Source organism: Hypomesus transpacificus, chromosome 6, assembly GCF_021917145.1.
Source record: "Hypomesus transpacificus isolate Combined female chromosome 6, fHypTra1, whole genome shotgun sequence".
In the NCBI taxonomy this organism is placed as follows: Eukaryota; Metazoa; Chordata; class Actinopteri; order Osmeriformes; family Osmeridae; genus Hypomesus; species Hypomesus transpacificus.
Genome location: NC_061065.1, coordinates 10,102,138 through 10,115,644, shown reverse-complemented (window position 1 = coordinate 10,115,644; position 13,507 = coordinate 10,102,138). Strand labels below are relative to the sequence as shown.

The 13,507-nt window shown below is 43.7% G+C and overlaps 2 protein-coding genes across 3 annotated transcripts in view; one reads left to right on the top strand and one right to left on the bottom strand.

Moving 5' to 3' along the window:
- Window positions 1–4,608, top strand: part of usta (uronyl 2-sulfotransferase a) — a 43,539-nt gene extending 38,931 nt beyond the window's left edge. For both annotated transcript variants that reach the window (XM_047021329.1, XM_047021328.1), the window contains 3 exons: window positions 1,929–2,026; window positions 2,265–2,422; window positions 2,636–4,608. In XM_047021329.1, coding sequence (XP_046877285.1) covers window positions 1,929–2,026; window positions 2,265–2,422; window positions 2,636–2,928 — 549 coding nt within the window. In that variant the 3' untranslated portion in view covers window positions 2,929–4,608. The remainder of the gene's footprint in view (window positions 1–1,928; window positions 2,027–2,264; window positions 2,423–2,635) is intronic.
- Window positions 4,609–4,962: 354 nt separating this feature from the next.
- On the bottom strand, window positions 4,963–12,951 carry slc22a16 (solute carrier family 22 member 16). The gene is made up of 8 exons (XM_047021326.1): window positions 12,782–12,951; window positions 11,330–11,803; window positions 10,608–10,725; window positions 9,359–9,944; window positions 8,474–8,601; window positions 7,430–7,539; window positions 7,232–7,331; window positions 4,963–7,100 (listed from the first exon to the last, which is right to left on the bottom strand). The coding sequence occupies exons 1-8, from the start codon at window positions 12,823–12,825 to the stop codon at window positions 6,897–6,899; spliced, it is 1,764 nt and encodes a 587-aa protein (XP_046877282.1). The 5' UTR covers window positions 12,826–12,951; the 3' UTR covers window positions 4,963–6,896.
- Window positions 12,952–13,507: the final 556 nt, after the last annotated feature.

The following is a 13,507-nucleotide window of genomic DNA, read 5'->3' as shown; positions in this document are numbered from 1 at the left end:
TTCATTGAGATTATCTCTGGATACTTCCATCTAGTTGGTCTGTTTTGGGGCAGGGACCTTGCATCCCCTGGTGGAGAGCAATCACAATTACAACTCTGCATTAGAACGCCGCATTGGAAACCTGATTTCTGTAAATTGCCTTTTCTTTAGTTTTTCTTGTCTCTTTGATATTTTTGGTTCTAGTGTTCTCCAGTATCTCTCTCTCTCTCTCTCTCTCACTATCCTTATTCTTTTTCTCTCCATTTTTCTATCCTGATGTTTCAGTGGTGTTATTTGTGTGTGTGTGGTTTTCGTGGCGACAGAGAGCTGTTCGGTCAGGTGTGCTTGGGTAGAGCAGATGTTTCCTGCAGGTCTGTGACTGAGCTGGGTCTAGAGTGACCAGATGTTAACAGGGCTGCTCATAGGTGTCCCAGGGTCATGTGACTCACCAGGAGAGAGCCTCACACATCCTGCAACCACGCTGATGTCATCATGGCTGTGTTTCCTGAACATTCTAGTTCTGTCTTTCCTCTCTGGCACCTTCTCCGTCTACTGCCCCCTTCATCGACTGTATTAGCTTATGTGTGTATGTGTCTGCCTGTGTGTGTATACATGTTTGTGCGTGTCTGTGTGCACGTGTGTGTACAGTAAGTAATCTTAGTGTGATTAATGTGTATTTCGGACCTGACAGTGAAGTCAGAGGCCAAGATGACACATGAATCGTTACTCTTAAGTTTTTTAATATGCGTGACAAGCAGGACTGTTATTAATTAGCTGGAGCTGGCCAGCAGTCTGAGAAAGGGGCTGGAGGGCACCTACTTCCTGGATCCATGTGGAAATGGAAATACTACTCATATTAAAACTTTCAGTAAATGTAAGGTGTTGAAGGCTGGTGAATACCTCCCATTGTGTGTGTGTGTGCGTGTGTGTGTGTATGTGAACTTCTGTGAACATTATGCTCCTCTCAGTGTGGGGTCCTTTCACTCCAAGTCACCCAAGCTCTTACCCCCTGGCCCCTCTCCTTTCACCCCAGAAACAGGCTCTCCCTCTGGGCCTCACCAAGGCTAGGAGGTCCTGGGCCTCTGGTTCTGTCTGGCATGGCTTATCCTCTGTGATGGAGTATCTTTGCTTGGGTGGTTAACTTGACCAATGATCCTTTTCCATGTAAAAGTGAGGCCAGGCTAAGCTTCTGAGAACCCACCCTCTCACCAGACCTCATACTGCTTTTTCACTGTTCATCTGTCAACACCCTATTCCCCAGACACACTTGCACAGCTACAGTTAAGTTTATGTGTGTGCGTGTGTGTTTGTGGTGTGTGTGTGTGTGGTGTGTGTGTTCTGTCGCTCTTTCACATGTTTTTGTAATGTTGCTCAGGCATGGTTGCCATCTATAAAGCTTACGTCACCTGACATGGCCTTGACTCTTGGGTTTGTGTTACTGACACAAACACACACACTTGCACTCTCTCTCACACACACACTTTACATATGTACAGACTGGTTGACTTCACCTCTCTTTTCCCCCACTCTTTTTGCTCGCTCTCTCTCTTTCTCTCTTTCTCTCTGCTTCCCTTCATCATGTACACCCATATGACATCATGTCTGCATTATACTTTGATAGAAAATCTTCAGAGAGCTTATGATTTCATGATCCACATTTCAATTAACTTCTTCATTTTAACTACATTCATCTTTAACGTGATAGGCTCCCCCTAGGGAAAATTATTTAATGTTGCATCCAGGTTGGTTGCAAACGTTGAGCAGTGGTGTGGCGCTTACTTGTACTGGAAACATTTACTTTGTTAACCAATATTCAGAAATCATAAAATGTTCACATTGGTAACCATAAATCTAAGAAGTGGGTGTGTGTCAATAGTCAATAAGTAAGACCAACAAATAAAGTTATGGTTTGTTTGACTTGGACTTCTGTGCTGATCTTGAACCTTTAGGACATCAACGTGTGCATCCTTGAGAATTACCCAGAATGCTCCAACCCAAGACTTTTCTACATCATCCCGTATTTCTGTGGACAACACCCACAGTGCAGGTACTAAAACCTGCATGGTCAGGTCCATGAAGAAGTCATGTGAAGTCAGATGAAATAATAGAGAATGCATATGAACAGTATTCTCAAGTTGTGCTGATTATGTTATGCTATCGATAGATACACATCATTTCCCCTCACAATCTCCCTGTCTCTCTGTCTCTCTGTCTCCCTGTCTCCCTGTCTCTCTGTCTCCCTGTCTCTCTGTCTCCCTGTCTCTCTGTCTCTCTCCCTCTCGCAGGGAACCAGGAGTATGGGCTTTGGAGAGGGCCAAGCAGAACGTTGTAGAGAACTTCCTGCTGGTGGGGATCCTGGAGGAGCTGGAAGATGTGCTGCTCCTGCTGGAAAGACTCCTACCTCACTACTTCTCTGGTGTGCTGGGCATCTACAAGAGCCCAGGTACACACATACACACACATACAGAGGAAGACTGAAAGAATGTTGATTTTTCTCAATTCTAAATTGTATTGGCCTAGAAAGGGGTAGTTTACAACCATTTGCGTTTTTCTGTTTTGTCATAATGGGCCTGTTTCCTCATCTCATGCTTTCTCATTTAACACACACTTCACTCATTTCCCGCTGTCTCCCTCTTGTCTCCGCCCCTTCCTGCAGACTACAGGAAGATGGGGAACATGACAGGCACAGTCCGTAAGCACACGCCCACCCTGGAGGCGCTGCAGGTCCTCTACCACCGCATGCGCTACGAGTACGACTTCTACAACTTCATACGTGACCAGTTCCACCTCATGAAGAAGAAGATCGGCCTCAAGTCCATCTCGCGCCCGCCCGCCCACCAGGCTTCCTTTCTGAGAGAGCTGGAGTTCCACACCCCTGAGCCCCTGGACGAGGACGAGGAGCTTGAGACTGACCTGGAGGACGCCAACAGCTGGTTGGTGCAGCCCTGAGTGTTGCCGCGGTGCCTGTGGAAAGAGCCGTGATTAGCTGGAGGTGGCAGGAAGGGGTGGGGATATACCCTGTCTGTCAGCATTCCCAACAGGAAAAGGAAGTGAGGTTGGGGGTGTGTGGATCCTGATGCCCGTGTTTTTACGGGCTCCTTGTTGCATCTGTCCTGGACTCTCCGCTTGCCATTGAGGACCGTGGCAGTGGGTGGGCAGCTGGACAAACTGCCATATTTAAATATTGACTAGAATAATGGGAAATATTTTTTTCTTCAAAGATCCATTGTTTTTGTCTCCTTAGTTTTTGTATTTGTTTGATCCAAAAGGCTGTCCTAGTTGGTGGATCAATCTCCAGGTGAGATATGAATAAAATATATGGAGGCGTTTTAGGAAGTATTTTCAGAGTTTGGGGGTGGAGGGGTGGTGGGACAGTGCCTGAGACGGGGGACTTGCTGCAGTGGAAGTAGTGCTAGGTCTTCCTCAACGTCATCCTCCCTTTCATTCTTCTTCACCTTCCATCCTGTACTAGGGACGTGTCCTTACATGTGACTACAACCAAACCTTGAATGCTGTTTAACAGTCATCCAGGACTTCTCAAAGTGCCAAACCTTACTTCTTGGGTCTCTGTTGTCACATGAACCCAGATTGGAAGAGTCCATTCCTCACATGGGTGGAACATGTGGGGGTGACTTGGATCAATTCAGCTATAGTTTATGTGATAAATATCTGTGTACTTGTGGATAACTTATGAGGATTCAACTGTAAGCAGAGGAGCACTTATCTATGAATTCAGAGAATTCAAATTGTGAGCCTGTGATTGGATTCTGACATTAGTATTTGTCACTGACAGTGTAATAAGACTGAAAGTTGAGATTTAGCAAATGCAAAAAATGAGAGGGGTCCAAACAGGTTAAGTGAATCTCTAATTAATATGATGGCAAGACTTTACAGTAAGGTTACATTAATTGTGCAAGTACATAGTAATCGCGATATAATTAAATTGTATCAAGTGGTATAGATTACAACTAGTGTAAGAAGGCACAGTAACAAAAGGGTGTAAAGGTTAAGTTGAAGGTTGTGTCACCAAAACAAGATCAATTTTAACATCCACTTACTCCTGGAAGCCCAAGGTCCCCCATATCAAGTTCAACCGTAATTAAGTGTTACTACATCCTATCTATGTAACTAATGTTGTAACTATTAGTATTGCTACTTAGTTACATGGTAGTTAGTGTAACCTTTAATGTAAAGCGATGCCAAGATGATATTTTTGGACTGACCATTGACATAAACATGGAACATTTGGTTATAGTTCCATTAACACATAGGCTACAATAATTTATCTCCAAAAACTGGTCAAACCATGAAGGCCTGATTAATCCAAAGCGTTAAACATCTGCAAATGAACAGAAAAAATATGGTTGTTTATTTTAATTATTATGTTAGCAGCATAATATGTATATTATACTGTGCTTTGATTACACACAAGTTCCTTTCATACAAGATTGTTTTCTAGCCACTCCTAAATAAATAAAAATCCTCTTGGTTTTTCTGGAACCAATCAATAAATCTAACTACCCATAACTATGATAACTAAGGAGATGGAATGGGACTGGTGGTTGTCATGGATCCCTGCTGTCTCCAGATCCCCTGTCTTCTTTTTCTTAGCCAACAGTGTCAGCACGTGTATCTGTACACTGCAAGAACAACTGTCGTTAAGCTCCTATCAGACATTAGTACAGTATATTTGACATGCAACCCTTATGGTGTAATATTTGTCATTGTCCTGTCAGTGTTTTTAACATTCTCTTTTCAACAGTTTAATTTATTATTATGTATTCACAGAAATTCCATATAAGCTTCTCAGGAAAGAAAATGTTTTATTACGACCGTTAAATATGTTGGGATCTTACAGCAAAGAAGCCTATTCTGGTTCTTACAGAAATGAGTCCAAAATGAACTGAAACAGCTACAGATTAGTGAAACTAGGTTACAACAGAGTCTATTGTTTTCTCAGTTTTGAAAATAAAAATCTGCTAAAAATTGCAGTTACCGTCTCTTCTTTTCTTTCAGATCTCAGAGAATGAAACAGCATTTTTGTATGTAATGTTCTTTCCAAAATTATTCCTTTACATTAAGTTTATTGACTTAAAAGCATTTACTTTACTAACATCTATCCAACGAGCAGATAATTAAATTAAGGATACAGCCTTCCTTACAGTTGCTACGCCACCTGGAGAGTAATATTGGAAGATTGAATGAGATAAACTAATTCTATTGGATGAGTACAACTATTGGAGTACACATATATGGAGTCAGATGGCTGAGCGGTTAGGGAATCATGCTAGTAATCAGACGGTTGCTGATTCGATTCCCGGTTGTGCCAAATGACGTTGTGTCCTTGGGCAAGGCACTTCACCTTACTTGTCTTGGGGGGAATGTCCCTGTAATTACTGTAAGTTGTTTTGGATAAAAGCGTCTGCTAAATGACTAAATGTAAATATATCCAGGGCTTGGAATGTGTTACTGGGAAGTAACTCCTAAAATGACCAGCAGGGGGCATTATCTCCTACCCAGATTGATGTTTAGTTATGTGTAGGCCATTGTATGAGTCTGTCATAATTTTTTTACCATATCTGTATCATCTTTTCATAGTGTGTGTGTGTGTGTGTGTGTGTGTGTGTGTGTGTGTGTGTGTGTGCGTGCAAGGTTAGCAGGCTGCAGATCAAACTTTCTCTCTTTTTATCTATACTGTAACTCAATCACAACGTGATTAACAGATAAAGTATAACTTTTGCAGTGAAAGTCTGAAGGTGTGAAGTTTCGGTTTTATATACTCCAACAAGGACATATTAGGCATTTTCTTTTGATTTCTTTCAACAAATAAACATATAATTAAACTTACATCAGTACAAAAATACATATCAACAACCACTTCACTGACTCTAAGACTAAACAGACTGTGTGCCTTAAGTCAAAGACGCAGTATTTCCATGAGATAAGTAACAGATTTAAATTAGATATTAATTAGATATTAATACAGATTATTTAGATCTAAAAACTGGTGTCGTTTTTTCAATGGGGTAATAATCACTGTATTTGGTCCAAAATATGGTCCTTATACACGCAGGCTGTACATGTTGGAAGCAATAATTATTTTAACTAAATAATACAGCAATTGATCTTTCCCCAACACAGACATGTAAGTTTAATACAGTATTGCATTAAACATGTACACCAGTATATAGCTTGGATATTTTTAAATGACCCAATCACACACAATAAACACACAATAGCTCAGCTTAAATTATTGGTAAACAACACTGATGGACAGTGAGAATATTAAGGATTACATCACAGTGAGATCCTACCCAATAAATTCCCTGAGATTCTATAACTAGTACCTCGTTATTGTTTACACATTTAAGCGTGTGTTTTTTTCTTCTTCAAAATGGCCACCGGAATCTACCCATGATAGTTGTAGAGAAGCGGTCATCTAATCACCTGTCAGTGCCACTGTTCGAGCACAGACACCAGTCTCACTTTCTTCATTATACAAATACACATGCAACTGATTATCTTCATGCTGTTTGTAAATTCCCTGGTTGCTATGACGCTAAGGCACACGACTTGCACATCTGTGGCATCTGTCGAACAGCGGAACTGCTCGCGCTCCATCGTCCCTGGCAACAGCAATCTGGGCTCCTGGGAAGGGTGGTGTCCCTGCTCTATAATTGGTCACTTGGCCGATGTCAAAAATATATGTCATCTGAAAGTTTTCTTTAGTATCCAAATGAGAAGTTGTTGGGTGGGATTGTGAGCGTACTTTGTATTAGTTTTATGTGTTTCCATTTGTAGAAATCTCTCTTGATTTCTTTCTCTACTCCCCTTTTCAATTTTTTTGGCGCCCTCTATGTTAATGTCCTCTCTTTCTTTCTCCTTCTCTCTCTCTCTGTCCCTGGTTGGCTGACAGCTCAGGCCTTGATCTGGTGGTTGGAGCTCTGGATCATCTCTACTCCATCCTCTGGGTCTGTGATGCCCAGGTCAGGGCTCCTCTTGCTGGGCTTGCATCCCAGGGCCTCAGCTTCCTCCAGGGTGGTGGTCAGGGGCTCCCCAAGGGTCTCTGGTAGCAGGAAGGTCATCACACCGATGATGAACGCAAGGACCCCCACAATCAACTGGGGATAAGATAGGGGATAAGAACAGGAATGTGCTATTACATTTTATTGCAGTAATTCAATATTCAACCAGAGACAGTGTGAGTTATACAGAGAGTAAAGCACATGGTGCCTGAGGTGGAGGAGGGTACCTGAGGTAAGAACAACCAGATGTCGGCCAGGTACACGCAGAAGGGAGCCACCACACTGCCCACACGACACATCATACTACCACTGCCTACCGCAAGGGACCTGGGCACACACACACACGACCACCATCATACGGTATGCAAGGTAGTCGACTACTGGAGTATGTATGTCTTTAAGAGACGTGTGTGTGTGTGCAGTACCTGATGACGGTAGGGTAGAGCTCACAGGTGTACAGGTAAATAAGTCCGAATGCGATGGCAATGGCAAACTTTCCTGTCATATTGAGGATGATGGCTAACACCTGTATATCCTGAAGAGCAGAATGGAGAGAACAATGGAGGGAGAGCCTAGTACCGGCTACAGAGCAAAAACATACAGCCAACCTAAAGCCAACCTGGGCCCAAATTGGTGTCCATCTAAACTGAAACAATCCATTTGATAAGATATACTATACTCCTACACACCATGTAATACAAATATATCCTGTGAGATCTTTTTTAGACCACAGTTTTTATGTTATTTGTTGTAGGTTTTTGCTCATATTTGCTCAAGACGGCTGTAATTGATTAACCATTCTCTCTTTCTCTCTCTGTATCTCCTGCCCAGGAAGCCTTTCTTTTCAACTGATGACGTCCTGATGCTTGCTCACTGGTTTTGTTTGCTCTGGGTTCTCTGGGGTCAAAGGCACTTTTTATTTAGGAGTTATGGCTTATATCCAACACACAGAAAACCACCAGCACCTTTTACGCTTTTTGGGGGCGAAAATGTTCAATATATGCAAATAGTCCCCTCTTTTACAGGAGTCAATCTGCTCTTAAAATTCAGTCAGAATGATAGAGTGATTTCACCTGGCTAGAACTAGTTCACACTTTCCCCTGTGCTGATGATATGACTTGCTGAAATTATGTTAGCAGTCATTTTATGCCAAGGCCCAACAAGCTTTGCAAACACAAAATGTATGTCGCTCCCAACACCTTTGGCCACGGCTGTACACACTATGGAATTCTGACCGGGGTATAACATGACAAGATCTGTAGCTCCAGTGTGTTACGGGTTACATACGGATCTGGGCATGAATGGATGAGGTTAGAAGATCTGATATCATAGTCTGTTAAAGGATGTTAATTATTGTGCTTTTGTTAGTCTTTGTGGTATTTGTTGTTTGTCACATTGTATCCTATACGAAAACACACACACACAGAAGTGTACGCACGTACACACACACACACACACACTGTACGTACATTTGGCACCACAATGATAAGCATGCAGGCAATCCCACTGAGCAGCAGAGCTGGGGCACACGTCCTCTTCCTGCCCACCCGGTCCATGGCATAACAGCCAATCATATAGGAGGGAAACTCCACCGCACCTGTGGACAGCAAATCATAACGAGGCGAGGGAAGGAGAGGTAAGGAGATGGCAGAGTGGGTGACACACGGATCTTCTGTATGGGGGCAGCTGTCAGGGAGACAGCTGTTGCTGTAAATTGACTGACAAGGAATGTGTTGAAATAGCATCTGTTAAGATGCCTGCTGAAATATTGCTTGCTGCTGGCATTTCAGAGTTTCAGACCTGATTTGTACAATAATTGTAAAGAGCAGCAATGGTAAATGGCTTTGGGGCCTGTCTAGGAAAAAGCTCCTGTAGTCTGCTGTAGGAAGGGTATATCTGATAGGATTGTGCAACAGTCGGCAACATTACATTTTAGACACTGAGGAAAGGGTCAGTTTGGGTCTGTGGACTAGGCCACATTCATGTAGAGTCTCTCTCACTCACTCACACACACACACACACACACACAGACACACACTTACATACCACCTGCATTCAAAAATAAGAAGCTCTGAGGGCAACTGTATTCCAAAATCATCATGTGTTTAACAATTACACTGTCAATTTAAGTTACTACTTTTTCAATGTAGGCTAGTCTGTAAATGTAGTCTACTTTGTCAATGTAGGCTAGTCTGCCAATATAGACTAGTCTGTTCATGTAGGCGAGTCAGTCAATACAACAATTCAGGGAACCCACAATGCAATGTAAAAAAACACATATCATCATCACCACCAGGTTCATGCTGAACACATTGCCCCTAGCTGTACCTGAGTCAGCCCATATCTGTACTCACCAGCCAGGAAGAGGTTGATATACTGGTTCCCCCCAAGGTTGACGGAGCCCAGGGAAAACACATAGTAGCCCAGGCTGCCAATGAACCAGATGGCCCACACCGTCAGCGTTCTGCCAGCCATCCTCCAAGTGCCAAACAGATCCAGGATGCTCAGCTTCCTCTCAGGCAACCCCAACTCACACTTTGGCCCAGCCTCAGGCCCAGGCCCAGATTCAAGCATAGCCTCCTTTTCCCCAGAGGCCTGATGCTCCGTGGCCAGGAGGTCTGTGGCCTTCAGGCCAGACTCCAGACCGTTGAAGCGGGCCATGATGTCCAGCAGGACCTGGGTGTCCTGGATGCGGCCCTTTGCCATCAGGTAGAAGGGCGTCTCTGGGAACATCCAACAGAAGAGCAGGAAGGGGGAGGTGCAGACGGAGAGGATGATCTGGTAGACCCACCACACCCGGACCAGGTAGCCCACCAGGGCCACCACCATGATGCCCACGGCAAAAGCAGCGTGCACGTGCATGGAGGTCCACGTGCGCACCTTGTTACCGGTGAACTCAGTCACGTAGACAAACACCACCACCAGGTAACCACTGGACACCTGTAGAGGTGTGTGTGAGGGGTGGGGTATGAGGGGTGTGTGCAAGGGGGATGGAGTATAAGGGTGGGGGGTGAGGGGAATGGGGTATAAAATCAGACAGACTTGGTCAGTTAGTCAAAGGCAAAGTCCAGCAATAACAAACTGTGTGATTAAAGTGTTGTGGGCAGTGTTGGGATTCTTGATGAATGCCAACAGCTGCAGGTCTGGATGAGGAAAGTGGGGAAGGGAGTATTTGAAGAGCGGAAAGAGAGAAAGAGAGAGGACTAGAAAACTGAGAGGAAAAGAAAGGGAGAAAAAAGGAAAAGAGGGCAAAGGATAGAGAGACAGAAGGAGGAAGGACGAGAAGAAGAAGAGGGAGAGAGAAACAGGAGGGGGGGGGAGAGAGAAAGTGAAGAAGGGGAGAAAGAAAAAGAGAGAGAAAAGTGCCATCTGTATGTGAAAGAGATCCTTGTGACCTAGTGATTTTTCTTTCATCTTGACTAAGACCTTGGCACTCCTTACCGACACATGACAGTATTCTAGAGTAGGTATTATATGTCAGCAGCAGTTAAGGACACCCCACTCCTAAGAAGCATTAGGCTCCCGTCCCCCTTTGACCAGCCCCATTACAGTTTTTTAGTGAGGCTTGTCTACGCTGACCATCTCCACCCTCCCCCTGCTCACCATGGCGAGGAAGAAGCGGACAACTATGAAGAAGTAGTAGTTTCCTGTGAACGCCACACACACACCAAAGATGAACTGCCCCAGACTGGTGAACTGTAGAATCCTCTTCCTGCCCACCCTGGAGAGAAGAGAGGGAATGATGGAAAGCGAGAGTCAAGACAGACAGACAGACAGACAGACAGACAGACAGACAGACAGACAGACAGACAGACAGACAGACAGACAGACAGACAGACAGACAGACAGACAGACAGACAGACAGACAGACAGACAGACAGACAGACAGACAGACAGACAGACAGACAGAAAAAGGCTAGTGACAGGCAGAGAGAGACAGAGCGAGAGAGAGGGTGCTGAAAGAGTATTTCATAAGATTGAGTTTTAGGAAATGCAGGTTGCCCTCTAGTCTTTGGACAACCAGCTTTCTCTATTTCTTTCTTTTTTTACCCACACCTCCTCCCTTTCCTTTATTTCTTATTGGCTCTCCTTTCTCTTTCACAACCCCCACACTTTTCCCCCCTATCTCAGTTTGGTATTGGTGCTGGTGGTGATGTTGGCTGCCAGGGAGTAGCCCTGGGGGCCTGAACTGAATCCCTGAGACCTGATCTGACCTCCCTGTCTCTTCCTGAGTCTTCACCTGGATCTCATTTCTGGATCTCATTCCCACTTGACTGGTGGACAGACTGGTGGGCCCTGAAACCCATACCTCCAGAGCAGCTTACCTATCAGCGATATCCCCAAACATCAGGGCCCCAATCAACACTCCCAGCATGAAGGTAGGCTGACACAGCTTGGCCAGCCATTCCCTCTCACACACCAAGTCCCAGTCCGTCACAATGCTCTGGTACACCTCGCTGTGGTCGTACACGTAGAGCCCGCACGCTGACACCGTCTTGTTGCCGTCAAATTGGTACGTGAAGTCCGTAGGGTTGATCCGTAAAGCGCATCTGCAAGGGCTTAACTCCCATTGGTCACCACTGGACGTTTGCACAACCACTGGCCCCTTCCCGGGTTTGAAGAAAGGTAACACCTCCTCCAGCGTGTGTCCCGTATGGTTATGGTACAGCACGTCGCTCAGGTTCCCTGGCGGTGCACAGACGAAGCTTGGCGTCTCCACAAGAAACACAGATGCAAGGTAGTGGATTCCACAGGCTATGGCCTGGAACACTGCAGCAAAGTATAAACATGCTTGGAACCTTGGAGGGGAGAGGAGTTCAAAAATGGAAAAGACATTTCACCACTGGAACAATAATCATTGTGCAATCTATTTAATCAAAGCAATGACCTGCCTATGAATGAGTGGAAAGATTTCTGTAATGTTTCTATAGAATATTTTGCTGTTATTGTGATTCCTACAAACATACCATAAAACCTATAATACAATGCAACATCGCTTATGGATTATCATCAACGTGCAATCTGCATGTCTGTTTGCAAACGTTTTGCCGTTTGTTAAATTATGTTCTCATCTGTCATTGTTAAACTCACATGCTATTAATGTTGTACTAAACTCACATGCTATTAATGTTGTACTAGGCGTGTTCGACTTCGAGCAGCGCTGGCATCGCCTGCAGCCCCGGCTGCGGCGCTGCATGAAGTCAGTCCATGTCGAACGCACAAAAAGTTTCTTTTGTATGCTTGTGCTGTAAAACGTCATTGTGACCACGTGACCTGCACCTATTTACAACTTGCGCATCATCATATATTTGTGCCTCCCAGCGCGCCAAGATGTAATGAAGACAAAATAAAGTTGATCCCAAACAATTGATCTTGCCTAGTTTAAACTTTCCTTATTTGGAGTAGGCTACATAATGGAAAATCCAACACTGTCGGTGCGTTTGGACTGAATCTTAGACTTAGTAAAAAATACAGTGTGCTTAATCTCTCCCAAATATCAGATTTGAAAGCTCTAATGAGATGTCTGTCCACAAAAAGATTAATGCATTAGTAACCAACATTAACAATTCCAAAGAAACCAGAGAATTACAACGTCATACACTTAAAATTGCTATAGGAATATCTCAACTCTTAGCGCCAAGAACAAACTAACGTCCGCAAAAGAAATAGCCTACTCTTGAGATCGAGACAGCAGGAAACGTTCAGGCTACTAATAACAGAACATTTTATTCACCATACACTTAACAAATTATGGTTTAAATGATTTATAGAAGTACCTTTTGAAGTGTCCAAGTTCATCGAATATTCGCTCAACTGACATTGTGCTATTAGGTGGGTCCTGGTCCGTGTGGTGACTTGAAAATCTGACTGTCTAATTTAAGCGAGTCCAATACGCTCCTCGGGTCGTCGGATAGCGGATTCTAACAAGGATCTAATTTGACTAGTTGCCTCAGTGATATCTATTTAAGGGGGCGCTAAAGCACATATCTCCGCCCTTTTCGTGAGTTGTAAAAAGTTAACTTTGACTCAAGACTAGATCATGACTTGTGGGCGGAAGTTAATGAGAATGATGAGCGTATTTCATCAACATTATATGCTAATTGTGTTGTTGTGCGCCCCACTGTCAGTCATTGGGTCAGCCAAATAGGCAGCAGAGCCTACCTGATGAACCTTCATATTTTGCTCACTAATAATTGGACCATGTGGTGTTCTCTTCAGGGTATTCCACTAAGGACTTGATTTTTCATGATAAGTTTAATGGCAGGATGGAACGATGTGTCCCAAACATTGTATAAATACTTAGTTATACATTTATATCTACTTCTATTAATTTATTGTCTGATTGTTTTCTTTTTTCTTATCAAACCTGTAATCCCCTTAGATTGTTGCAACATCATAAAATACTTATTATTTTTTGTATTGCCAATATTGTTATTTCTTCTTATTCGTATGACCTTTCATTCACACTGATATGATAAACTGCCTTGAGGGTAAAGCAATCA

Excerpts from the sequence above, each read along its gene's own strand:
- slc22a16 (XM_047021326.1), bottom strand. The coding sequence starts at position 12,825 with ATGTCAGTTGAGCGAATATTCGATGAACTTGGACACTTCAAAAG. Across the intron at positions 10,726-11,329 it reads TTTGGGGATATCGCTGATAG|GGTGGGCAGGAAGAGGATTC; the intron begins GTAAGCTGCTCT and ends TCTTCTCTCCAG. Across the intron at positions 7,101-7,231 it reads TCTGGTTGTTCTTACCTCAG|TTGATTGTGGGGGTCCTTGC; the intron begins GTACCCTCCTCC and ends TCTTATCCCCAG.